Here is a 25348-nt window from a genome sequence, read left to right as displayed (position 1 = left end):
TGTCCAGGACTTAATTCATATTTATTTCTGTATTTCCCAATCCTAGTTCTCTCTTTATATATGCACCAATATCTGTAGCACCCCACTATTAGCTTACTGGTGCATGAAGCATATATATAAGCGAGGGATATAATGCAAAACACTAACCACTCCAGAGCAATACATTATCATACTCATACCTCCATATAATAAATAACAAGGAAAAGCTCACAATGGGTATCAGCTATCAACATCTCTAGCTCCCTCATCCCATGGTCCCATGATTTCAACACAACACGGGGGACATATGGAAGGGGGGGTTATAATATATAGGTAATGAGGTTTCAAAGTTCACGATCTCCTGTCCCGTCGCTGGAAAGACGCGCGGACATCATTGGGCATCGTTTCATCCATCATCCACCGCGCCCCCGACGAGAATGGCTCCTACGCCTCCCGGCAAACCTGGTCGTACGCGATCTTGAAGATTCAACAGCAACAACACCAGAATCTGGCACCTGGGTGGCAGTCACGCCGACCCCACGCCTTGCTACCCCTGAAGCGTCTTCGCGGTCCCACTCCCTACCTCTATTCCTGGCTCTAGCATGGTTCAAAGCCGGGTTGAGCAAACTATCCGCCTCACCATCCAATTCCATCTCAACGCATTGGCTTCGGTCCTCCACAACGCCACCCCGGTCGTTCGTCCATTCTTCCTCGGAGGGAACCCGTCTGTCCAATCCACGTGATTTAGCTCTGGTCATTGTTTTGTCCCTTGATTTCTCCTTGCCTTTGGGTTGATTCCTGTCCCTACTGCTAGCGCCAGCTGAAGTCTGTCGGGTGCTGGGTGGTGGCACGTAATCCTGATGCTCTTGTTCAATTTCCCATATTTCAAGTGCCCTTGAGAGTAAAGTTCCCGCAACGCCAGCACCGGCTGCAGCATCGCTGCCACTGGCGCCTAAGACGCGAACTGCCTCATGTAGTGCAGTGACGGCTTGCATAGTCCGTCCTAGTTCAAGTAATACCAGGCCGCGCGCCGTATGTAAAGACCCGGTGAGGCCCCTATCTTCGTAGCCACCGACACTTGTGGAGCCAGCAGATACAAGGCCACCTGCTCCTGCACCAGCGATTGCTGCTGAATATCCAGTTACAGACCCGCCTGCTCCTATTCGAAGGGATTCATCAAACTCGGCAAGTGCTTCTTCAAAATGTCCCAAACGACGTAGAGCATGTCCTAGATTAGCTCTCGTAGCGAGCCATGCCCCTGGCTCACAATTTAATGACGAGGCTAAGGCTAGGGCTTGGCGAAATAATTCGACGGCCCCCTCAAGGTTGTTCTCGTGGTATAAAACGACTCCTAATTCATTAAGTACCAATGGATCGCCACCGGATGGAGGAAGTGATTGAGAAACTGACTCATTAGAAGATGGAATGGTATCAGATAATGAGCCAGAGGACATTGAATAGGCGGCAGACAAATACTCGTGAGCTAGAGACATATTGTTGAGAGCAAGGTGTTGCATTCCTAAAAATAGTTGTGGAAGATGACTTCCTTGGAATAACCTCGCAGCGGTGCTGTATGCTGCAATTGCTTGGTCATGTTCCCCCTCTGCCGCGAATGTGTGGGCAAACCCGATCCAGGCTGGGGCTGAATGAGGGTCCAGAAGGGAGGCCTTGGAGAAAAAGCGCCGAGCTTCAGATATTTTACAAACAGACATATAGTATATACCAATAGCAAGATATGTATATGATTCCTCTGGAACGTTGTCAGCCAGAGAATGAGCAAGCAGAAATAGAGCGTTAGTGGCACCCGTTTCATATAAACAGGCTAGATGGAGGGGGTAAACGGCAGGGGAATGACCAAGGTTATGGCCTTGACTCCCTTGAGAGACGAGCAAAGGGACAGAATCCTCAGATGACGAGAGAATAGAGGATGTAAGAGACAATGCCTCAGGGAATCGACATTGGGTATAGAGGGTTTCTGCACGCGAGAGTAGAAGATCGGGATTATCGGCAAGATTATAATGTGTGGATAGTGTTTCTGTAGCGTAAGAAAGAGCAGACGGGGATGAGTATTTCGATAGGCGAGTGGTATAAAGGAGTTTCGTAAATTCAGCGGCTTCTTGTGCTACTGACGGGTCGGTAGAATAAGTAATGGAGTCGAAATCAATGGATTCTAAGAATTCGAGTTCCTCCGCTGGAGACATAAGGGAATTTTTCATAAGCTGATCGAATGCTTCAAAGCATTGCACATCAATCCGCACAGCATCTTTATAGCAGTCCCTGGCTCGATCGAAAGCGTTTTGTCTCGCAAAGCACAATCCGCGTAGATAGCACATGGCAGCCTCAAACTTGATATTTTTGGCATTCTCCCGTTCTCTCTCTTCACTTCTGTCAATGCGATCGGCTCGAGAAGAAGCGCTTTTGCCATTTCGCAAAGTAACATTGGAGTTCCCGTTCAGATGTTGTAATTTCCGCCGAGTATTGCTGGAGCTGGTTATCAGATGGGTAGGGTTATTGTCACCAAGAATGGTGAGGGCTTGGTCAAATTTGTTTTGCTTGATATAGCAATGAGCTGCCAGATATCTACATGAGGAACTTCGGGCAATCAAATCCTTCTTCGATAATAACGCCAGTGCTCGAGTATAATTGTCGTTTGAGAAATGCACCTGCGCAAGCCAGAAGGCATCGTTGTCACTATCTGGGAATATTGTCAGTCCACAAGGTAAAACATGCTATCGACCTAGGGACTTAGAAGTCTCACTTGTAAGGGCAAGAACTTTGTCGCCTATATAGATAGCTGCGTCATGCTGGCCTTTGTTCAAGGCATCCTGCCGCCAGCTGCGGAGATAAGACTCCATGAAGTGTCAAGCGCGGGACGCCTCAAAACGCAGCGCTCAAGAACCGTGACTCCATCCAGATAAAATAGCGCAATTCACGTGGGCGTATCCCCCAAATGGCTACGGTGTGGAGACCTTTTTTTTGTTTTCAGATGTTGAGCTTGTCGCATCAAACTCGCATTCCACGTTCTTTGCGAGGAAGAGCAATCGAGATGTGGTCTGTGCGTTTGTTGATATCACATGGCGGTATCAGTACGGTAATGTATGTATTTGTGTATTGAGAGCGCATTCAAGAACATATCTGTTTACATACGATTAAAATGAGATTTCTCTTTATTACTTGAATATCGTACTAAAATAATAAAATCAAGGAATGTGTTCATAATTATTTGTACAGCATTCCAGGCGTTTTCCGGGAGAACCGCATTTTGTGAAATGAGCTGCTAACCACGTGATTTTAGAACTCCAGGTGGCGTAGACCACCACTGTTCTTCCACCCTGTGCAACTTCTCTGGACTGCAAAATTCACTTCACTTCAGTGATTCGCCTCCCCATTCAATCAAAGTGATATCGCAGGATATATAACCATACGTTACTCGGTACCCATATCTTTTTCAAGGGAAACATCCATTTAGTTAGACCACCATGTCTGAACGCAAGGTGCTCACGAAATACTACCCCCCGGATTTCGACCCGTCGGTCATAACACGAACACCCAAACACCTACGGGCAACCGGCCCCAAGCTCTTGACAGTCCGCTTAATGGCGCCTTTCAGCCTGAAATGTACAAATTGTGGCGAATACATCTACAAGGGCCGCAAATTCAATGCGCGCAAAGAAACTACAGAGGAGAAATACCTGAATATCCCCATCTATCGCTTCTATATTCGCTGCACTCGCTGCAGCAGTGAAATCACCTTCAAAACTGACCCCAAAAACATGGACTATACGTGCGAACGTGGTGCTAAGCGCAATTTTGAACCTTGGAGGGAAGCTAAGGAAAACGAGGTTAATGAAACAATGGATGAAACGCTGGATAGACTGGAGAGGGAGGAGGGAGAGAGGGAGGAGAGGGAAGAAAAAGATAAAATGATGGAACTGGAGGAGAAGATGCAGGATTCGAAGCGCGAGATGGCTGTAGCAGATGCGTTAGATGAGATTCGGACAAGGAATGCAAGAATTGAGCGGGGAGAGAGAGAGGCCGGCGAGGAGGCGGTGCTACTGAAGGCACAGAGAGAGGCGGAGGAGGCAAAACTTAGGGCCGAAAGAGAGGATGAAGAGGCTGCGAGGAGGGCATTTATGACGGATGGTGGTGAGAGGGTTAAGCGATTAGTGGATGATGAAGCAGATTCGTCGAATGGAAGGACGTTGGCCAACGAGAAGTCCGATATGCCGCCCCCGTCCTTTACGAGAGTCCGAAAACAGAAGAAGCCGTTTAATGCAGGTCTTGGGATTAAGAAGAAGGTCCCCTTGGTTTGATGTTCATTTCCGATCCGTAGTGTTAGCATCTGGTTCCGAGCATTATCTGGGCGTTATCATTGTGGTTGGAACATTTTCATGGGATGCACGGGGCCATATCATACATATATTGGGAGAGTATATGAAATTTTCTTAATATTTTCCGGCCGGTTGGTTTATGAGACATGTATAACATTCATCGAGGAAGTTATATGGAAATTCCATTTGAACATGCAAAATATAAACAAGTAATAAAATAATAAACGATTATTTTCAAGCCTTCAGAGAATAAAAATCATCCAGACCCCTAAGAACGCCAGACAAAGTAATGGCAGAAACTGTGCTTGCTTCCGCCTCCAGATCATCTAGAGTACTCTACATTGCATTTCCAGTAGAAGAGAGGAGGAAAATTAACATGTAACAAAATAACAGAAAGCGAGATTAAAACCAAAGCAGCTAAAAGACAGCTAAAATATTGAGAGGAAACTTTACAAGGACAAAACGTTGAAAAGAGGGGGAAAAACATATAAACATAAAAAGGGAAATTTAGTAGACGGAGAGGGAACCAGCGAATGGTAACATCACAAGTAAGGCATCCATAACGCGTCACTTTGCGCAAGATTCTGGGGATTAACTGCTCTCGAAATAAGATCAATGACAGATTGATTGGCAGGCAAGTTTCCTTCAGGTGGGCTCGCAAGGCTAACAGCTCTATTGACAATAAATTCACTGTTGCTCTGTACCATTTCCCGCAGCTGGGTCTCAATTGTCGAACTGCGCTGTGCGGTTGACCAGAAGATCATTTCGTCGCGGACAAAGATGCTAAGTTGCTGCTCCAGCTCATGCCGTGGCTCAGTAAGGCAGCGGGCGATCGCCATGACTGCGCAGGCAAATATACCCTCGGTGGCCAAGGGGCCCATCAATGTTTGGATGTTTGGCGTAAAGCGGAAAGGTACGTGTTCGGGATTGAAGAATAGGGGCTTGGCAGTATGAATGTTGGGGATCAATTCGGATCCCCAGACATCCCCTGTGGCGCGGGAGATGGAGATCTTGTTAGGGTAGCGATTGGTCATGTGCATGGTGTAAGTCATAAATGCCACTGCGGCATATTGATAGGAGAATTGGCGACGGAAGAGCCAGAAATCAGCAAAATTGGGATATGTTTTCTGGAAGAAATCGAGCAGGATCGTGTTGGGGACCCATTTTTGTTGGATGGCAGAGAAGATTTCCGACCGCAAAACTAAGGATTGTTCAGGTGTGCGCTGTTCATTATGGTTAATAAAGAATTGAGTAAACGAGTGAGACCCAGAATCACTCACATTTTGTTTCATCTCTGCCAGAGACCGCATCTTCTCCATGGTAAACAGCACAGGCTCATCTTTGCCAATACCAGTCCGTCGACAGTGGTCCTCATAAACTCCCTGCAGTGAAATATACGACGGATCATCCTTAACGAGACGTATATGAGGAGCGAGAGGGACCATGAGAGGGAGATGAAAGTAAATATTGCGGCGTCGGCTCTCCTTCCGTTTAGAGAGAATGCCGTTGAAGATCCGGAAGAGTTGCAAAATCCTCTCTTCTCGTCGACAATGGCGGGCAGCAGGATGTTGAACAGCAAAGCAATGCAGGCTGCCGTCGTGACCACGCATTTTCAAACGTCGATGGCAGACACCAATTCCACGCACAAGTTCAACATTCGGCAGGAAGCGATCGATGCGGACAAAGTCTTGGTTTTTATCCTTGTGTTCCAAGTATTGCCCAGGCACTTCAATTTCATCAAACTTGAGGAACTTGAACTCACTGAGGTGAGGAGAGAATGCTTCGAGGGATTGGGTGTGTGGCCGTCGATCAAGCTTTTCTTCAAATTTATCCCGCCACCGTCGTAGTTTGTGGATGTACTCATGCATCGTCGGTTTCTTGACAACGAAATCAGCTTCGAAGGACTTGCGGATATGAGCGGGAAGGATGGTCTCCGCAAAGCGAGTAATGTTGCCTTCCGTCGCTGGTGGAAGCTTGAAGTCTTGTGCATACGAAGCAGGCATCCGGCCAACATAAGCAAGACCATCATTGAGTAATGCGACGATCAGTCTGTATGCATCTTCATCTGGCGGGCATTTGAAGTTCTTGTGGATTTGGTCGACCATTGTTTCCATCGAAAGTGCTAGGAGAGGGAATGCGGTCTTAAGGGTAGCCATGACATCTTCTGCGTATTCCCATGGTTTCTTAAGTGGCTCTTTTTGCGCAGTATCTGGGTCGGGTTTTTGCTGCAAGGAGTTCGGTGCACCTGATTGTCCAAGTAGCCCTGGTTGCCCGGCTTGCCCCGGCTGTCCCATTGGTCGGGGTTGGCCAGCTTGGCCAAGATGAGGCTGTCGAGGAGAAGCCTGTGCATCCGCTGCACCATTAGATGTAGTACCATCGGACCCCGCCGTTCCAGGCTTCGACTCTGGTGAGCTATCCTTGATGTTTACGCTAGGGGATGCTTGCTGCTGTTTCGCACGGTTGAGTCTTTCCTGTTTCTGCTCATGCGACTTGCGGATAGAAACTAAATCCTCACGACATGTCCTTAACAGGAAAAATAGAGATTGAGGGTATAACTTGGCGATCTTGGTGAGAACTGCCTTGGACAATCTTGCTTCACGGTGGGATAAACTTGTCAGCAGTTGCGGGATGAAGGTAATCCAGTACCATACAGGTGTATCACCCTTGAAACTCTCAAAGGCGGAGGCGATTTTCCCTTCTTCGTTGTCTAGACTGAGCAGCCACAGGATACGACTCAAAAGCTTCCTTGACTTGGAACTCTTGTATAAGCCAGCCGCCTCGAGATAGCAGCTGACGGCATTGCTTGCGAGTTCCAATTCCTTAGGAGACTCTTTGAATCGTTGATCGCTGTATTGACCCCATTCAGCCCAAGCTTTGGCGAGTCGTAGATCGTAGTATAGAGCTACCCCAAACGCTTCGTTGGCCTCATTGGTATGGTTAAGTTTGGCTAGGAACATGCCCTTCAAGGTATAAAACTCAGCTTTCTGTTGGGCGTTGAAGTAGTTCAGGTTCGTATTATTAATCACATCGAGTCCGCTGTTCAATTCCTTCGGGTTCTGGTAATGGCACTTCGCTTGCTCTCTTAATTTGAGGAATGCCTCCTGGATCTCAATATTGGGCAGTGTGTAGATGCGACTAAGCTGGTTGATACAGACTTCAGGCATTTGGTGTTTCCGTGCAACATGAGCAAAGCGGTTTATAATCCAGGCTGTCTCGTGATAACCTCGATAAGCGTAGGAATTGCTCGTCACAGTATTTGATTGTGGGAGAAGGCTGAGATAGGTCCCATTGATTAACTGGAAAATATGCTGTCGCCATGTAACTAAGTCTTGCCAAGCATTAATATCGTCCCATACGTTTGGCAGTCGATCGCGCCATGTGGCAAGCAACAACTTCAGCTCCGCGGACTTGGTATCTAGATTCCTTTCATTTGTCTGCGTCAAGCTCGTACAGATAACACTGGCATCGTGCAGCTCGACTAGCTGCTGGAAATTTTGAAGGATCGGAATATGTGCATTTGTAATCCGTTTAGGAAGCTGGTGCCACTTTCGGATCGATAATTGGATAGATTCATCGCATATATTATTGAAATCTTGAGGGTTTTCTTGCTTTCCATGAAACTTGAGAAGGGACATGAACGCCTGGAAGAACGTCCGTCGAGGAGTTGGGGCGTCAGAAACAGATTTAATCAAGGAATCCAACTGATCACGATTCGCTTCACCCTGCCAGTTGTCAAGGTTTCTCCAAGTCGCCTCCAAAAGAAGATCGTTGAAGTTCTCATGTTTCGCGAAATCGCTCAATATGTCCCATTGCTGCAGCTTCTGCGCGCAAATAATCCAGTGGTCCTCCCAGAGGAAATACTCCCCTTGCGAGAATGGAACAGCCCCAGTACGTGCCTTGATCTGTGCTGACTCGTACAGCTGCTGCGATTGATCCCACATCCCCTGCTGTTCATAAGACAGTGCAGCATTGGTTTCAACAAACTTACACCGTCTGCGCCAGGTGCCGTAGAACAAGTCATCTTCTTGCAATCCAGCGTATATCTCAACCAGAGCATCGAGGTTACTTTCACGAACGGCGGGTGTGTCAATCAGTGGGCTAATAGCCGACTCCTCAAGCCCACACGCAGCAATATACCAAGCATCGTATGTGCGACTGAGATATTTCATTACATGCGGCGGGATCTTAAACCGTGGCTTGGCCCTAACCACTCCTTCGAGAAGTGCCTGGATGACATTTGGCCGGTCGTCGATTTGGCCGCGATGATACTCGCGCGTGAGCAACGTTACCATCCCCTTTTCCAAGTCGCTCCGCTCATCCCGGTTCAACGTAGACCAACAAATAGTAAAGAGGGTTACCCAGATCCGATATGCAACCTTGGTATCTGCATGCTGAAGCTGCGAGAGGGGCTCAAGAATATCACGAACTTTGACATCGCCCAGTTCCTGGCAGAATTTCCTATGATCTGAGAACAGAGACTCTAGATGGCTGTCCACCATCAAGCCGTCCTTTCTGGGATCTTTGTCTGACCTTCCGAATAGGAATGCTGTGGGCGAAACAGTAAAGTCTTCTGGGTGGAGTCGAGCAGGTGTACTCATGTCGATCGAGCCAATAACCAATTGGGAAGCCTGTGTGAGCCAGAAGGAATCTGCAAGTGTATCCCAATTCTGCGACGTGAGAACATAGCTCAGCCGAGTATTGGCCGATCTCGTCAAGCTACGATCGAAAATGGACATGAAGCGATTGCGCATTTCGACATCTTGTGCTCGTGTGCCAATGAGGAAAGCATGTTCCAGCCGAACGGTCAACTCAGTTCTTGTGATCTTGGGATCCTCATAGATGCGTATGACCAGCTCCAGAAATTGCTTGAGGGGTGTCTGGTCTGGTCTGGATTCGAATAGGAGCATCTTATGCAAAACTGCAGTTTTCTCCTTGAGCGTCGGCCATGATTCTGTCGAGTTGAAGATCCAAGATTCAGCCATCCGCAGGATCTTAGTACAGAGGCGGATGTCCTGAGAGCGTTCGACAAGCTGAGCTAACACGCTGAGGAACGGTCTCCGCTGTTCTCCCAGGTTGGACATCCTTGCAGCAAGCAGATCAATAGTCTTCGAAATCAAATCAACACCGATTTCAAACTCCGCATCATCAGGTGAATGATGCTGCTGTTCACCAGGCCGCACATTGGCAGTATTTCCAGCGGTATTAGATGAGTTATTATTGCCACTATTTGCGTACGCGGAAACGTGGTCTTTGGCAAGCTTCAGTGAGAATATCTTCATGATGTGAAGAACATGTTGATCGATTTCTGCCGGCTTGCACTTCGACAGGGTCCAAAGGATATTAATGGCTGCAATGTAATTGCTAGCAGATAACGCCTCCGTGGCGATTGCGGAGAGGTACGTAACAAACTCAGAAGGGGAAGTATCGACATCCATCGCATCCTCATCTTCGGGATGGTCATCCGCAGGCATCGCATCCAAAACATGCTTAACTGGTGGTGGCAATGGCGTGGCATCTGTCTCATCATTGACTCCGTGTAAACAGTCCTGGATCTCAGGATTGTCTGATCGCAGGGGTTTCTCGAACAACTTTTGCAAGAGCGTGGAGCGGTTTACCACCCATTCATTAGGTTTAGAAGCGAGAAGGATCCGAATAACCTGCAGAGCATTGATCATGTTCGTCGTGTGCTTCTCATCAGGTTTGTCAGCTTTATCCCCAGTGAGAATCGGCTCCGTCACTTTTTGATACAAATCGATATCCAAATCACCCCAGTAATCAGGGGACAGTAGACCTGTCAATAGCTGCATAGCCTTCTTGATCATCTCGCCATGGATAATAGGGAGTGCAGGCCGTGAGTTGCTCTTTTCCCGGAACCTGGCCGCAGGGACCCGGTACCGTTCCGGAAGGCCACAAATAAATGTAACAAGGTATTTGACAAGGGCTGTGCGAAGATCAAGGGGAACTATGTATTCCGGTCGCTCCCTCACTGTAGGCGGTGCCAAGGCGCCGCATGATATTGTCTGTATCTCTTCTGTGATAGGTGCTCGAAGCACAGCAACCTCTCGCACACGCCTTTCTTCCCACGCCCAAATCAGGCCAATCAAGTTTAGCGCCAGTTTCTTGCTTTCGTTGGACGGGTTCGGGGGACCAGCGATTTTGATAAGAGACGGGACAATAAGTGGAACGAAGTTTTCTCGAGATTCGTAGAACAGATCTGGTTGCCGAACGAGAAATTGGAAGATGCTCTGGACTTGTTGTAGGTTCGCTGTCTCCTCAGCCAGAATCCGCCGGGGCCACCTAGCCCACAAGGGGTATCGCGAATCTCCGCCTGAATTTACTCTCCTTGGAAGCACAGGGGCTAGAATTTCCAACGCTTGCGTCACTAACGCCTTACCTTCGTTTTGATGCGCTCGCAACAAAGCGACGTATATCTGTATCACGATCTTGGACGGTGTCTCGTAGTGCGAGATGAAGTAGCTGATCAAAACGTAGGCGCCGTACTTGTTGATAATATCCTCCAGGCGAATATAACTCCAGGCAAACTTGATGATATCCTTGCGAGTATCCTGCACGATTGTATGGTGATATTTGATGAGCAAGGCAGACAACTGGAGAAGTTCCATGCGCGAATGGTCAACGCCTGGCTGGCTGGACTCTTCACTGATGTCACCTAGCTGTGGCTTCCAGAGTCTATTGTGGACGGCTTCGGTCATCGCCTTATCTACTAATCTCGGGCCCGATGAGAAATGCTGACCCCAGGTGTTCTTAACGTCCATTGCAAATATGGGGTTGACGAGGTTGTGAAATGCATAAGTTTTCATCTTTTGTGACACGTTGCGCTGGCCGTACAGGTCCAAACAGCGCATCACAAGAGAACGCCGATAATCAATCGATTCATTTGTGATGATGTGTTGGTAAAGGAATTTGGGAAAAGCCAGGGTTGGCTTGAGTTCGCGTAAAGATAATCTATTGACGATCTCAAAAAGGAAATCCATGTCCTGCAGCGAATGAGTCAGGTATGACAAGAAAATGTCCATAAGTTGACCTTCACATTGTTCCACCCTGAGACGCTCGTTAGGCGGCAGCTTGTCAGCGCGAAGCTTGCTTTCGAGGTCCCGCCCCGCGTTCATGAGATGTCGTTTAAGGTCAGGATGGGTTTTCAGCCAGCTCTTGGCTGGATCATGGAAGCATACAGCGTAGATGACATATATGGCATTAATGACGGTGGTATTTTTGTTGTCCACGGAATCCTGTCCAAATGCAACTGAAACTAATGAATCACTCTCCGCCACGATAGCCGATCGGATGGCTTCGCTATCCGGGTTCATCAATATCTGGCCAAAGAAGCGGCCATATCTTTCGTCGTTCAAGCGGATGCGAAAGAAATCCCAGGTTTCCTTCGCGTAACGATTAAGGTATTTCACGAGCGGTTTTCTAAAGGGACTGTTCGAGGTCCTCCGCAATTTTTCCTCTAAAGCCAGTACCTTGTTCACCAGTTGCTCCATAAAGGTTGTCGCAGCAGGAGGTAAGAGATGGAAAATGTTGAAGATAGCCGCCACGATTTTCATGGATGGGCTCTGCTCAATGAGCATAAATGATACCCGTTGGAGAATACTATCATCGGCAATAACCTTTAAATGGTCCAGCAATCGAGAGCCAATCTCTACCTTGAAATAGTTGGTGAGCAGAGTGAGCAGCCTAGCTAGGCCATCAAGGCCAGCAACACTCAACCGCTTTGGATCCTGCAGGTTCATGAGGATGGGACGAAGGCCGTTCTGTAGCAAATCCTTCGGCAGTTTATTTGTCTGTGTCAACACATCACGCAGACCAGAGTTAGCCGCCTCGATAATCTCCGGCGAGCGAGAATAGAGCGATTTGAAGAAGACAGCGATGACACGCGCACGGCCCGTATTCTGCGGGCCGCTCGCAAACTCCGGGAAACCCATTGCCATAGACAACAAACGAAGACAGGAGACTCGGAGGTTTACAATTTGTTCTGCGGTTTTGAATTCATTTGGCTTTGGTGCGAGAGATTCATCGTCAACATCAACTAGTGCCAACGATTCCATCAGCAGTCTATTCAGTTGATCGTTGAATGTCACGATTCCATGATGAAGGCCTAGGCAAAAAGTGATGGCATCGATGAACCCAATCTCTGTAGGGAACGGCAGAGCACGAAGGGGCTTATTAAAGATCGGTTGTAGAAGTCGATCCTTTACAGGAGCGAGAAGCTCATGCTTCTCCGCACCAATAGCTTGGGCAATAGTCTCAAAAGCCTGTTGAGAAGTTTCGCGAACGTGTTTGCTCATGTGTGAGAGTTCATAGCTGAAAAAGCCGCAAAGGCTGGAAAGCCTGCTCTTCTCATTCTTCAAATCCTCTTTGGACACGCCAATTTGACATCTGCGGAGAATTTTGTCGAGCGTATCCTGCGCCTGTATCCTCGTGCTGGCAGGTAAATCCGTCGGCGTATCTTTGATAACATACATCAAGGCGCGGACGAACTCCGCCTGCCGATCAACCAACCATGGCGTGCCCAAGTCAAGCTCCGTAACAAAGACTTGGATTCCCAGGCTTCCGCCTGCTTTTGTAAACCACTCTTCCTCATGACAGTTGTGGCAGAATACCCGCGCGAGATGCGAGAAAAAGGACAGTTTGGCAATTTTGTCCGGAGAACCGAAGAGAATAGCGGCCGCGTCGCGCGTAGCAAGCATAGCGCTTTTAGCCGCGTCGCGGACACTAGGATGCTCTGACGAAAAACACTCCACAAGGGCATCCGCAAGCACTCGAGTGTCAAGGTACATGGGACCTTCTCCAGAGTTAACATTGAAGGGCTTCCGAGCGTGTCTCGCTTGCGCGAGCGATCGTCCTACTTCGATTATGGTGAAATGGCGGCAAACGTCCACGACGAATGAAGTCGCAGTCTGCTTCAAGTCTGGAATGGTTGTTGCAACAATGCACGCCTTCAGCAGCTTCTTCAGGGTCTCTTCCTGAACCGTCTTCTTCGGAATCGAGCCACTCCGTTCGGATTTTTCCAGAATATCGGGACCTGCGGTTAGTCTACCTTCGGCTAAATCGTTCGCCTGAAGTCTCACAAGGGCAGCCAGGTCCTCAGGCGGGTGATCAAAACCAATGTAGAGCTTCAGCTGCGAACTCAGCATATGGTACGCTTGCTGCTTGTAATAAGCATCAGAGGCCTTCGCCGCCGGCGTCCTGGGTACTTCAAGCAACTTCCCAAGTGCCAAATCGATCCCAATATCCAACGGAAAAGCACGCTCCTTGCTTGAGCCGCCGATAAGTTTAATATCTATACTAGGAATATCATCGGCAAACTGCTGAAATGACAATTCCGGCGGATGGTTGAGGAATTTCCGATTGCGGCCACCAAGTTTTCCCAGGATTCGCATGGTAGTATGTGCGTGGAAATGGCTATAAGGGTTTGGACGAAGATGGTCCCAAAGAGCCGTCATCAGTTCATCTACGATCGGCGCCATTATGGGGTCTAGATACGCTGCAGTCAAGTTGTCAACACAAAGCTCGAGAGTGCGGAGACCCTGACCAACGAGTTCGGAGCTAGCCCGAAGTGCAACAACAATGGGACGCATTAGGTGACTAAGATGAGGAAGTAGATGGCTAAGACGGGCTGGGACGGTTAAAGTGAGTTCGACGTAAAGATCCCGTTCTTGTGGTTTCCGGGCGCTCAGGAGAAGGTTATTAAAGGTTTCAAGAAGCATCTCAAGAAGTGGTAGGATTTCCTTGTAAAGGAGTTCAAATCTGCCTCCACCTATACTTCGGAACAGCGAGCGGAGGAGGAGGAAATAGTTCATCGGCTCCTCAGCGGTAACGGAGAGCTCTATACACTTGGTAACGATTTTGGTGAGGTGGGGGTGCAAAACCTGCTCGTTCTGTGAGGAGAAAAGTGTGACTGCCATGAATGACAGCTTAAACATCCGCAGCAGAATCCTTGATTTGGACACATCCGAAGTACCCACTTCATGAATTCGATCCATGAGGTATTGCAGTACCATCCCCGCGAAGGCCGGAGACGTCGCTTCACTTGCGAGGAAGAACTGTGGCAGATGCAACAACGAAGAGTGCTGAAACATAAGCTCATGAAGGTATGGAATCTCAGTATCGAAAACCTCATGGAACGTGGCGGTGTCGATGCAATGGAAAATGGTGCCAAAGGTTTCTAGAAGCTCTTTCTCCTCTTTACCCATCTGCTGCATATACTGGCTAGCAAGGAATTCCAGTGGAGAAGTGTATTGCACCTCAGGTTCGGGCTGATCAATTCCGTAATACTTGAAAACTTTAGCCCCCTCATGGAAGAGCTTCTTGATCACATGCACCTCCTCCGCCTTGTAACCAAAAGAAACCTCAGGCCAATTGGGGGGGACAATGGTTTCGTCGATGTTCATGTTATCCGGATTAGTTGCTTTCAGCGTATAAAATAAACTCTTCAGCCCCTTCACGAGATTGTTGAAAAGGAATTTATTATCTGCAACGGGATCAGCATTGCGCTCTCGCGGATTTGAAGTCTTTACGGGGACCGCGGAAAAGATATCGATTTCATCCCAGTCCGGTGGGTTATCGTTTTCCGCGAGGTAAGATTCCTTCGTGTTCTCTGCCTGTAGCTTCGATGCCCGTGACAGCTTGACCGCGTTATCAAATTGGTGATTCATGGCCGCAAATTTATCTCCAATAGCATCTAATATCATCACCAAGAAATATCTCGCATCCTGCTTATCTTGAAGTTTCGCTATTCGCTCAGCCATATTCAACAACAACTTGGCGCTCATGGTCTGGAAACTAGTGCCGGGGAATTCGTCGTGAAGATTCTTCGTATAAACCTCCACTGTACGACGAATCTGATCGCGATTGAGAGACTCGCGGACATGATGTATGAGGTCAGCAAGCATGCTGTACGCCAGTGGCCGCATCGCCTCATAAACAGTTAGACCATCACCAATCAACGTCCGCTCGTCCAGGAGCTCATCAATCTTATCTAGGAAGATCTTGCGGTAATTAAAATTGATGATATGACGGATGGCAACTAGTAACTCCTTTCGAGAACTTGATTTCTCACGCGGGCAATCCTGCAAAAGTCGCACAACGACACCTGGAAGGGATGGAAGGAAATCCTGCAGCTGGTTCGCATACATCCGAAGCAGATAAGCGAGAAAGCTCATCGTCTTCACTTGTGCAGTGATAAACTCGCCAAAGGCCGCTCTGTTCTTGATCTCCTTGCACACGCCAGTGAAAATCATCCCCTGAGCCGCAGCCTCCGCATGTGCCTTTTCTTGCGGTTTCGCCTGTAGGAGTAGAATGCCTTTAATTAGTGGCACGAAAACCTTGACGCTGGTAGAAACGACACTACGATGTGCTTGAAATATCGACACGACAATGATCGGACACTCTGCCAGGACTTTAAACGACTGCATGCCTCTCAACAACTGCTGGTTCGATTGTTGATCGGGGACGAGATCAGAGACTGAGGTGGCTGGGGAGCTGGGCCGTGGGGATTGAAAATTCTGTGATGACGCGCCAGGAGTTGATGGCATGCCTTGCGCTCCTGACACTGGGCTATCGAAGGTATCCCGAACGACCTGTTCCATTGTCTCAAACATCTCCTGTATAAGTTCCAGGAAGGGTTTGACTCTCGTTTGTGTAGCTTTGGCCTGCCGTCGTTCCAGATCCATGATTGTTTTCATACAAAGGACCGCATTGTCCTCATTCTCAATTCGAACGAGCTCAAGTAGGAGATCGACCATATCACCTGCATATGGTTCGACATCAGGTAGGTCTAAGGGGAGTCGATGGAGGATTTCGAGGACGCAGTTGCGCAGTTTCTAAAACAGTCAAGCGAAAGGAATTTGAATCTTAGCAGACGGAAACAAGAAAAGAAAAAAAAAAACAGCGGAAGTGGTATGGGAGGGATATTGAGAATTAGAACCCATACCTGTTCATAAGATAAACTAACAAAGACCGGCTCTCCCTTGAGTATCTTCTTGAACACCGGCCATAGCTTCGCCAGGAAGATGGCGTAACTGGGACCGGAACATAGCTGCTCTAGTGAGTCGCGCAGCTCGATTGCGATATTCGTCCTCGTCTTAGTTTCTACAGAAGCAGCCAAAAAGGGAAGAAGCAGTTAGCGGTTGACGCGACGTAAGATAAGCATCCCTAGCAGTGCAGGCATGCGGATGATGCAGCCAGTAGGAACGGCATATAATATCCCCCCCAAAAAAAAAAGAAAAAGAAAAAAAGAAGCAGGGCAAAAGATAAGAAGATCGAAAGAAAAGAAATTCCCCCTTACCAATAGTCACATCCGCCAACCGAGTCGCATAGACATCAATATTCCGCCCCATAGCCGTAGCCATACTGGGAGAGTTGGCCATTGTAGTATGTAACCGTTTGGTCTTGCTTCTCTCTGCACAGAGAGGATTTACACCTGGAATTGAAGCAAGCGAGAAGGATCAGAAACGCTAGGCCCCTCCAGCGGGGCCTAGTACGAGATATTTTCACCCCAGCGCTCTACCAAGATTCATTCGGAGGGATAACGGGAATTGTAACTTGGTGTGACCCTCTGGGCTTGTTCCGGCAGCTTTTCGGGGGCTCACCACGCGAATGGAAAAGGTACGAACGCGCGCAGAAAAAATTGGCGCAATTTCACAAAAACATATTTTGGCCAATGGGTTGGATAATTAGTATATTAATCGAAGAATTCAGAGAAGAATCATGAGTCGTAATGGTGGGAGGCCGTGGAAGCGGAGGCAGAGGTCGGAGGGTGAAGAGCGGAGATTGCGGGCGCAAAGGGACAGAGGAGCGATAGATTGAATTAGAGCTGGGGAAAGGGCGTAGACCCCGTACAATTCACTAGGCCAATATAGGACTAGTTACAGCGTTTAGCGCGTCTGGATAAATGTATTCCCGCGGCTATTTGCTCGCCTAGTCATGCTTAGTCAGATGCTTGTCTAGAGACCTAAAGTCAATACCCGCGCGAGACACGCGTGGCCCTTGGTTCATATCCAGAGGATCTTCACATTCGTTATTGTAAATTCATGTCATTTACAAAATCCTTTTGGGCATAGATTTCAGAGCTATTTGAAAGAGGAAGAAGGACAAAAAAAGGGAAGCGAGCACAAAAGGAATAAAGCGGTCAAACACGGGATAGCCGCAGGAGATATTGGAACAAAAACATATCGATAAAGGTGGAATAAAGGGACACCAATTTTAGTCCCATAGGCATCATAGACCACGGGACAAAAGAGAATAAGAAAAACGAGGAAACGCCGGCATCCGCCGAAACCAGTTATAGTACTTCTTTTATTTCCCCTTAACAAACCGGATAATAGCATAACACAGTTCTAAAACGAATGCCAAATTGCAAAAGGAGCAATATATATATGAAAAAATCAAGGGGGGGAGGAATAGGCATAAAGGAGAAAACTTTATTAAAAAAAGCGTTCCACTACGCATGAAGTAACAAAACGGGCAATGGAAGAGAAGCATGAAACCGAATAATGAGTTGAGGCAATATAAAACTCGTGTTATGTACCCGAGCACTCGGGCAATGACCGATCCAAAAAAAATCAATCCCCGTGAATGAATTGCTAGGTGTAGGAAGGGGACGGGCAGAGGACGGGTGGAAAGGGCGGAAATGTAATGAAACAAAAATGGAAACAAACGACATTTTGAAATGTGTTTGTAGGTGTAGTAAGATCAAGATTTTTTGAGAATTTAGAAGATATGTAAAATACGAGAAATGAAATAAGAAAACGCATCATCGCAACACGCTAATCGCTATGCCTTCCATTCATCAAATTTGGGACAGAGCTGTGCGAAGTTTGTGAAAAAAGAGGAGCGGTTCAGGTTGTGCCACCCGGAACAGAGAGGAAGAAAAAAGGCAAAGGGGTAAAGAAGGGAAAGAAGAAGAAGAAACAGCAGAATAACAAAAGAGGAGGAAGAAATATATAATAAAAGGTGAACAATCATAAAAGGGACAGTCAGCGAAGGCAGCGACGTGAAGAAACGGAGTATATCATCCCCGGAAGTAAGAGAAGACAAAAAGAACCCAACCAGCAGATCTGGGATCGACAATCCATCAACAATCACAATAAATCAGTCAATAATCAATCCGTCCGACCGTCCACTCCTCTTTTACTTCATCGAATTGCTCCGGGCCAACGTAGGCATAGGCGCTGATGTCGATGATACGAACCCTCCCCCTCCCCCACCACTGCCGCTGCTATTATGATTATTATTAGTAGCATTATTACTCCCAAGAGAACCCCGCCGCTCCCCACGCTTCCTACCACCGCTACTACCACTAGTTGTTGCAGCATTAGCATTCGAGGTATGTTCACCACCAATCCCATATCCCGATCCTGCCCTGCGTGAGCGAGTGTCATCGAATGATCCGTGACGGCGCCTCTGCTGGAATCAAATAAGCGGAGGTAATAAACCGCGGTGTAAATGTTAGAAATATGTTATTCACATGCACCTCCACGGGCACTCAAAATAGCACAAAAAAAAAAACGCTCTGGCTACGGTGCAAGGCAAGGACAAAGACAAAGGCAGAGAGGAAATAAATGAGAATATATATATGATCATTTTTGGATACAGCCATTTTGGCATGAGAAGGGAAAAAATTGGAAGAATTGACAATAGAGTTGAAATGGCGGAAATGGAGAAAGGAAAATTGACAAGTAACAAGTGGAAAAGGTGCATGATATGCATGAAATGGCTCGCTGCAGATACAAGGGATCTTTTTCTTTCTTTTCTCCCCCTTCATCTTGTTTCTATATTCACTGTTCTTGCTCCCTTTAACTCACTTATTTCCCTTGTAAAATCTTATGAAGCACTAACCGAATTCAGGTTTTGCCCATCCCGCTCCCGCAACCGCCGCTCCTTGCTAACATTCGATTCATCCTGCAGTTTCAGCGCGTTAAGCCGTTGTTGGCTATCATGGGTTGCCTTGTCTATATCATCCGTATTACGAGATGGGCTTGGTCGTCCGTCAGATGATGGTGGTGGAGATGATGTAGAGGGCGCAGCATTAGTAGCATTGAGTGATAGTGAAGATGGCTCCGTTGCTGTACCCGTACCTGTCAAGCTCTTTCGAGATTGGGCTAGTTTTTGCAGTCTGTCCCATTTGCTCTGTCTATCCTTCTCACGCGCTTCTGCTGTTGATTGTAATTCTGTGTAGTCGTGGGAGCAATCGTCGAATAGTTGTGGATTGATCTCCATGAAGAGTTTCATCGCATTGTATACCATGCTGTGGATGGTCCTGTCGGGAGGGTGTGAGAAAAGTAAAGATGGTTATCGCATTCTCAACTTCGTGGGTAGAGATCTCACCTGTTCCAATGGCCTTTTGAATTTTCGTAAAGTGGAGCAAACATAATAGGGAGGATAGTCTCTACGTTATCCGTGACTAGATTGCAGAAGTACTCATTGTTCCAAAAATATAGGGCCCGTTCAGCAACCTGGAGGAAGATATGTTTAATAATAAAGAAATGACTCGGCCAGATATATTTTGGGAGGGTGACAAACCTGAAAATGGGGACTAGCGACCGATTTCGCCAGTTGATTGAAAAGCGGCTCCTGGACCTTGGCAAATTCTGCGGGGTCCATGACTTCAAATATATCTTCGACTTCATTCAAAAACATGACCTCTTTCGTGCTATTTACTTTTGGCCAGTAGCGGAGAAGCCCAAGGACAACCTAGAAAAAACGAACGAGTCAACTTTGCTAAAACAAGAAACAGGAATAAAGGGAAGGACAAGTAAATTAAAAAACTACCTCTTCAGTGAGCGCAGAGTCCTTTTCAAGGAACTGAACAATGCAATAGGCCAGTTGGGGGTGATACATGCTCAGACTCTTTACTTTATGGAGGGGAATCAAAACACGCGTCAAGAAGAGCTTGTGCTCCTCCTTAAGCGGGAGGGCGAAGCCATTAATAATAGATCCAAGAATCTCGAGCAGCTCTGCTACTCCATTGAAGCGTTCGGTCTCGTACATGAACTGGAAGAAAACGTTGTTGATCGACCGTCGAATGTAAGAACGTAGATTGAGGAATTTGCCGTAGATGCGATGAAGGGTTGTTTTGAGGAAGTCTCGTTCGCGAGGGTCTTCGGAATCGAAGAGTTCCAGTAGCTTCCATATAGGTCAGTACTTGTAACATCTAGAAAGCGCTCCGAGACTACCCCACAACTCAACATACTTGTAAAACAAACTGATGATCGATGTACGCTTTTGCTATATTGGTATTGAAATCTTGGCTCTCGATGAACCGAAGAAAAAATTCATAAACAACCTGAATATGCGGCCATGCGACTTCAAGAACGGGTTCATCCTCTTCTGGGTCGAACGCGTCTCCTTGGGGGTTTACGGGAGGGGGAATAGGGCGGAAAAGGTTTTTGGCGAACATGTCCACCACACGGGGATACATGGGGTCAGTAATGACGGATCTGTTGTTTGCCACATAGTCTAATAATTCATGTAGGGCAAGTCGCTTGATCTCTTTGGATTTCATATCGCCAGTCGGATCGTTAAAGTCGAAAATGATATTACACTGGTCAATCTTTTGCATGAACAAATCCTGGCGCCGGTTCGGGGGGACCTCATGAAAGCCAGGAAGCTTCTCAAGTTCTCTTTGGCGCTGATCAGATATGTCGAACCTCGAGGAGTGTTGCCGTTTTGGTGTCCTGATACCCTCAGGAACATCCTTGGGCGTTGTTTGTAATCGGTCAAAAAGGTGTGACTTTTGGCCGGCCTTTGGTGGCTGAAGATCTCCAGGCATGGTCTCCGCAGAGCCCGGAGGAGGAATGTGCTAATTTTGTTTTGTGGTTCATCAGCAGTCATGTCATCCACATAACATAATAAGAAAATTCTCTATACTATAAACGCAATCTCCCCCCCACGGGATAAAAAGGATTGTGAGACAGTGGAAAAACATACCGGTGCGCTGGGGCTAATTATTACACTTGGAGCAAGCGACTGCGGTTGTCGAATTGGTGTTCCCGGTCCATTGCCAGACAACTGACCCGTGTGTCCCCCCATGTTTTGTCCCGGAGGCATAAAATGCTGGGCACTTTGGGGGGCACTTAGCTGAGCCTGGGCATTATTATGCATAACACCAACCGGAATCCCACCACCATTACCACCTTGCATTCCAGGCCTGCCTTTGGTATCATTCACAGTGGTAGTCGAGGATGTAGGAGTGCCATGGTTGGAGTTGGCCGGGGAAGGGGTAGGGCCTGACGAAGTTGAGGTTGTGTTCTGGCTTGGGGAGGATGTTCCGGAAGAGTCCTTCTTCTTAGAAGACTTGTTTGAATCTTTCGCACGGGACAGCTGTTCGTGCTAAAGCGGTCAGTCAATGCCAAGTTCATCCAGCGACAGAAACAAACCGGAACCAAGACATCATGTACATCCCCAAAAGCAATGAAACATCCAAACGAGGGGAGTGTGGTGGAGCCTTACAACTCTCTGTCTGAAACCCTTCATGGTAGCTTATATCGGTGCGGCGGCTACATGTACAATACCCGCCAATGTTCAGCCAGTCGACCACGATTATCCGACAGCAAGCGGATTGGTCGTGACCAGTAGCTGGGTAAATATCGAGGGGAAACGGAATAGACGGTGCGAGCGGTATATTTTATCTGTTAAGTGGACGACATGCGAATGAGCACCCTCTCTGACGCGGATTTAACGAGGAAAGAGAGAGGGGAGAGGGCTCTTAATTTAACTGAGGTTGGGTTAAACCGGAGCAAGGGGGCCAATCGCCGTGAAGTCGAGGTGAAGAAAGAGCCATATCTGAAGAAAAAATGAAAAAAACAAAAGGAGGCCAGGGTATGTCGAGTTGGAGTTCTTTCCAAGCAAGCAAGAGGAAAAGGGAGAGAAGAAACGAGAGAGGGGGATGGAGAGCGGGTGATGGGAAAAGAAAAAAAAGCAATTCTTTGACTCGACAGTGGGCATTTTGGCAGAGTTGCACGTTTGCACAGGACACTCTGACGAGCAAATGACACAGGGCAGCGAACGTTAAGGAAGAGAGGAATTGTGTGAGAAAGGATTGGGGATTATCGAGCCAAAACCCCCCAGGAATTACCCAGTCGAGTCATGTAACATACCTCAACAACCAAACCCAGACTATTGGAATTCCCAAGGTCCAGAACAAAAGGAGAGGTAGTTGGGTTCGATATTGTGGCCTGGGGAAACCGACCGGGGTGGCAAGCAACAGAAAGGAGTACAAGCGACTTCAGGGGGCGGTAGCACGGCGGGGGACAATCCCAGGCAGGTCGTGGTTCGGAGAGGAGGGGGGGTCGAATCAAGCGCGACGAGGCATGGGTGGGGAGAAAATGGAAGAACCAGAGGAGAGACGATGGCCGAGGAGAGGCGGGGAGAGGACTAGAAGAATGGTAGCGGGAGTGGCAGAGACAGGACAGGACATGGATAGGGATGTGGTTGGAGTTGTCGATGCAGCCGGTCGGTCAGCGGTGGTTGTGGTTGTTGGTTGTGGATGTGGTTGTCGTTGTGGTTGTGGTTGTGGTTGTGGTTGTCGTCGTCGTCGTTTGTCGGGCGGGAAAGTCGAGTAGCGCGGTTGGCCAGCTGCCGCCCATTGGAGCCGCCTCCGTAACAGGTAACTTACCCTGCTTGCGGGTCGCGGTGGGCTTGGCGCGGGTTGCCTGATCCGGCTAGGAGGGGCACGTCACGTGGCGGATGAACTCGGCCATCTTCCAGCTCTTGAGCATTCTCTGAGCGCTTCATTGTCTGGCAGCGGAATGTCGTATAGTCTGACACATAGCCCAGGGTTCGAAACCGCTATCCTTTTCATCAAAAAAGAATATAAAGATTAACTTGTAATGAATGTGTGACTTGCAGAGTTAGACTTCAATATTACCATGTAAAACTTGCCAAGACGCTATTCCTTTTATAGGATAGTTCATTTAGCGGCAGTGTTACCACCAGAGCAATGACGGAAACAAATCTATCGATCTCTGTTATCTATCTAGATATGTAGATATATAGATACATATGTAGCACATATATATCTGGTTATCCTCTTGAGCTCGTACGAAATTATATATTACTCGATTGGCAACCCTCCCCTCTAAAGAGAGAGTCTCCACTCACCCTCGATGGGACCTCAACAATGTCCCAACCAGATCGTGCCCGTGATCGCACAGCTCCTTGGTACTCGATTCCAGCGCGCGAGATCGTTACCGTTGAACATCCATGCGTGGTGCAGAACATAGATAAAGGAATTCAAACCCTCGACGGGAACGGCGGCATTTCAAGGGCAAGCAAAACCTCAGAGCATCCCTTCGTCCTGCCGATACGAACATAATATTGACATGAGATATATACATATATATATGTATTATTATATAGCTTCTGAAACCCCCTCGCCAAGATGCATCAATCAACTTATTTCTATGCCCTGAGGATGGCATGAGCAGGCCTTTGTCCTCCACGTGTAACCCAGCAAACAACATCTTGTTGAAGATTACTGTCCCCAAGAGGACTGGTCGCAAGCGCAAACGTGGTTCGAATGAGCCCTTTACCAGCACCGACCATGATGCTGCTGAAGGAGACTGTGGGTCTATTTCTTCCAACCCTCCACTACCCTCCCGTGCTCTATCCGCGCGGGCCTTGCTACGGCGACTCCAGGATAGCGTGGGAAAATACGAGGTCGAAGCAGTTGGTCGCATCGAGCGGATGCATGTCTTTCGTGGTATGTTCTTGCACGCGCAAACAGAACATCCATCAACAGCGCCAGGCCATAAGCATTGGCAACCTCCATTACAATCACGGTGCCTCTTTTGTTGCAGAACTGTAGTAGGGGTTGCCAATACTTATGGCCTAGTATAATATATCCATATGCATCAAAAAGTGCCGTGTTTACAACGCTGATGTTAATACCCAGGCATGCCGGATTTCGTCTACTCAACAGCCTCCAGCCCGTTTATGACGAAATTCAGGGAGAAGGTCTTACCGTTCCGATGTATGTGCTACTGCATCTTTCTCCTGAAAGGTCTATCATTATCCTCCCGGCTTCTCACGTCTGTGCTAAACCTCCTATACAGACGACAAACTCAAAGAGTTTCAATTTGATATGACCAAAGGCTGTACCACAAACGTTGACATCATCCCGCCTCCCGCCCTAAGCCGTGGAGACGTCCCCTTCAGCTACCTGTATGGTTTTCCCTGTATTTTTCTTTCTTCCCAAATCACCTACAAATCTAACATGTCCAACACAGCTACCGCCAAAACCCCACCGTCAAGCAATCAATCGGCCCATCGGGCGAAATAACAACCACCAACACGCAGCAAATCGTGAAAGTCCTCACGCACCTCGTAGCCTGCGACGTGCCTTCGGTCCCCACCGGCCCCAGCGAAAACTGCCCGCCAATCCACACCCTCGACCAAACGCTGCAGGAAACAATCTCGATCCTCCAATCCCTCTTCGAAACCCGCGTGGCCTGGACCCGCCGCGGCCTACGAAACCACCTCGCCACCAACGAGCAGAAATACGCCCTCCGCCTCGCCGTGCCGTACGTCGGATACATCTTCCGCTCGGGGCCGTGGCGTGACGCGATTGTGAAATTCGGCCACGACCCGCGCCTCGACCCCTCCTCCTGCGTCTATCAGACATTCATGTTCCGCACGCTCCCATCCAGCATCACCGAGCAACTCGATAACGACAACAGCAACGGCAACGGCAATGGCAATGGCAACGACAATAACAATAACAATAACACTGCCCCCGCACCTGCGAACCAAACGACGACAATAACAACATCGATATCGAACAGACGCCAGACCCGCCCGCTCCTCTCCTCCGCCGTCCCCGCCGCCGAAACCACCCCCGCAGCCCCCTCCCACATCTTCACCGGCCAAGCCCCGCTGCCCCGCGACGGCAAGATGTGGATGATCTGCGACATCACCGACCCCATCCTAACCTGAATCCTTTCTCCCTGCCGAAAAGACTTGAAGTTTACAGTAACAAGAGATGGAGACAAGCATCATAGTAGAAAATCCCCAGC

The 25348-nt window shown here is 48.2% G+C and overlaps 6 protein-coding genes across 6 annotated transcripts; 3 read left to right on the top strand and 3 right to left on the bottom strand.

Annotated features, from left to right (window-relative positions):
• Positions 1-392: 392 nt before the first annotated feature.
• On the bottom strand, positions 393-2834 carry HCAG_00427 (conserved hypothetical protein; the record flags this gene model as incomplete). Its single annotated transcript, XM_001543331.1, has 2 exons — positions 393-2674; positions 2738-2834. The coding sequence occupies 2 exons, from the start codon at positions 2832-2834 to the stop codon at positions 393-395; spliced, it is 2379 nt and encodes a 792-aa protein (XP_001543381.1).
• Positions 2835-3458: 624 nt separating this feature from the next.
• HCAG_00426 (predicted protein) lies at positions 3459-4292 on the top strand (the record flags this gene model as incomplete). The annotated part of the gene is made up of 1 exon (XM_001543330.1): positions 3459-4292. The coding sequence occupies one exon, from the start codon at positions 3459-3461 to the stop codon at positions 4290-4292; it is 834 nt and encodes a 277-aa protein (XP_001543380.1).
• Positions 4293-4852: 560 nt separating this feature from the next.
• On the bottom strand, positions 4853-16702 carry HCAG_00425 (conserved hypothetical protein; the record flags this gene model as incomplete). Its single annotated transcript, XM_001543329.1, has 4 exons — positions 4853-5533; positions 5591-16156; positions 16267-16424; positions 16621-16702. 4 exons carry the CDS (start codon positions 16700-16702, stop codon positions 4853-4855), a joined length of 11487 nt encoding a protein of 3828 aa, XP_001543379.1.
• A 1727-nt stretch (positions 16703-18429) lies between these two features.
• HCAG_00424 (serine/threonine-protein phosphatase 2A 56 kDa regulatory subunit delta 1 isoform) lies at positions 18430-21809 on the bottom strand (the record flags this gene model as incomplete). Its single annotated transcript, XM_001543328.1, has 11 exons — positions 18430-18552; positions 18584-18633; positions 18671-18740; positions 19173-19285; positions 19412-19581; positions 19662-19789; positions 19857-20027; positions 20106-20459; positions 20527-21135; positions 21264-21656; positions 21786-21809. 11 exons carry the CDS (start codon positions 21807-21809, stop codon positions 18430-18432), a joined length of 2205 nt encoding a protein of 734 aa, XP_001543378.1.
• A 320-nt stretch (positions 21810-22129) lies between these two features.
• Positions 22130-22897, top strand: HCAG_00423 (predicted protein; the record flags this gene model as incomplete). Its single annotated transcript, XM_001543327.1, has 2 exons — positions 22130-22154; positions 22338-22897. The coding sequence occupies 2 exons, from the start codon at positions 22130-22132 to the stop codon at positions 22895-22897; spliced, it is 585 nt and encodes a 194-aa protein (XP_001543377.1).
• A 557-nt stretch (positions 22898-23454) lies between these two features.
• Positions 23455-25268, top strand: HCAG_00422 (predicted protein; the record flags this gene model as incomplete). The annotated part of the gene is made up of 5 exons (XM_001543326.1): positions 23455-23628; positions 23694-24036; positions 24256-24306; positions 24389-24497; positions 24563-25268. The coding sequence occupies 5 exons, from the start codon at positions 23455-23457 to the stop codon at positions 25266-25268; spliced, it is 1383 nt and encodes a 460-aa protein (XP_001543376.1).
• Positions 25269-25348: the final 80 nt, after the last annotated feature.

This window comes from Histoplasma capsulatum, genomic scaffold, assembly GCF_000149585.1.
Source record: "Histoplasma capsulatum NAm1 scaffold_1 genomic scaffold, whole genome shotgun sequence".
Taxonomy (NCBI): Eukaryota; Fungi; Ascomycota; class Eurotiomycetes; order Onygenales; family Ajellomycetaceae; genus Histoplasma; species Histoplasma mississippiense.
The sequence above is the reverse complement of the archived record's forward strand: the minus strand, read 5'-3'. Positions and strand labels throughout refer to the sequence as shown.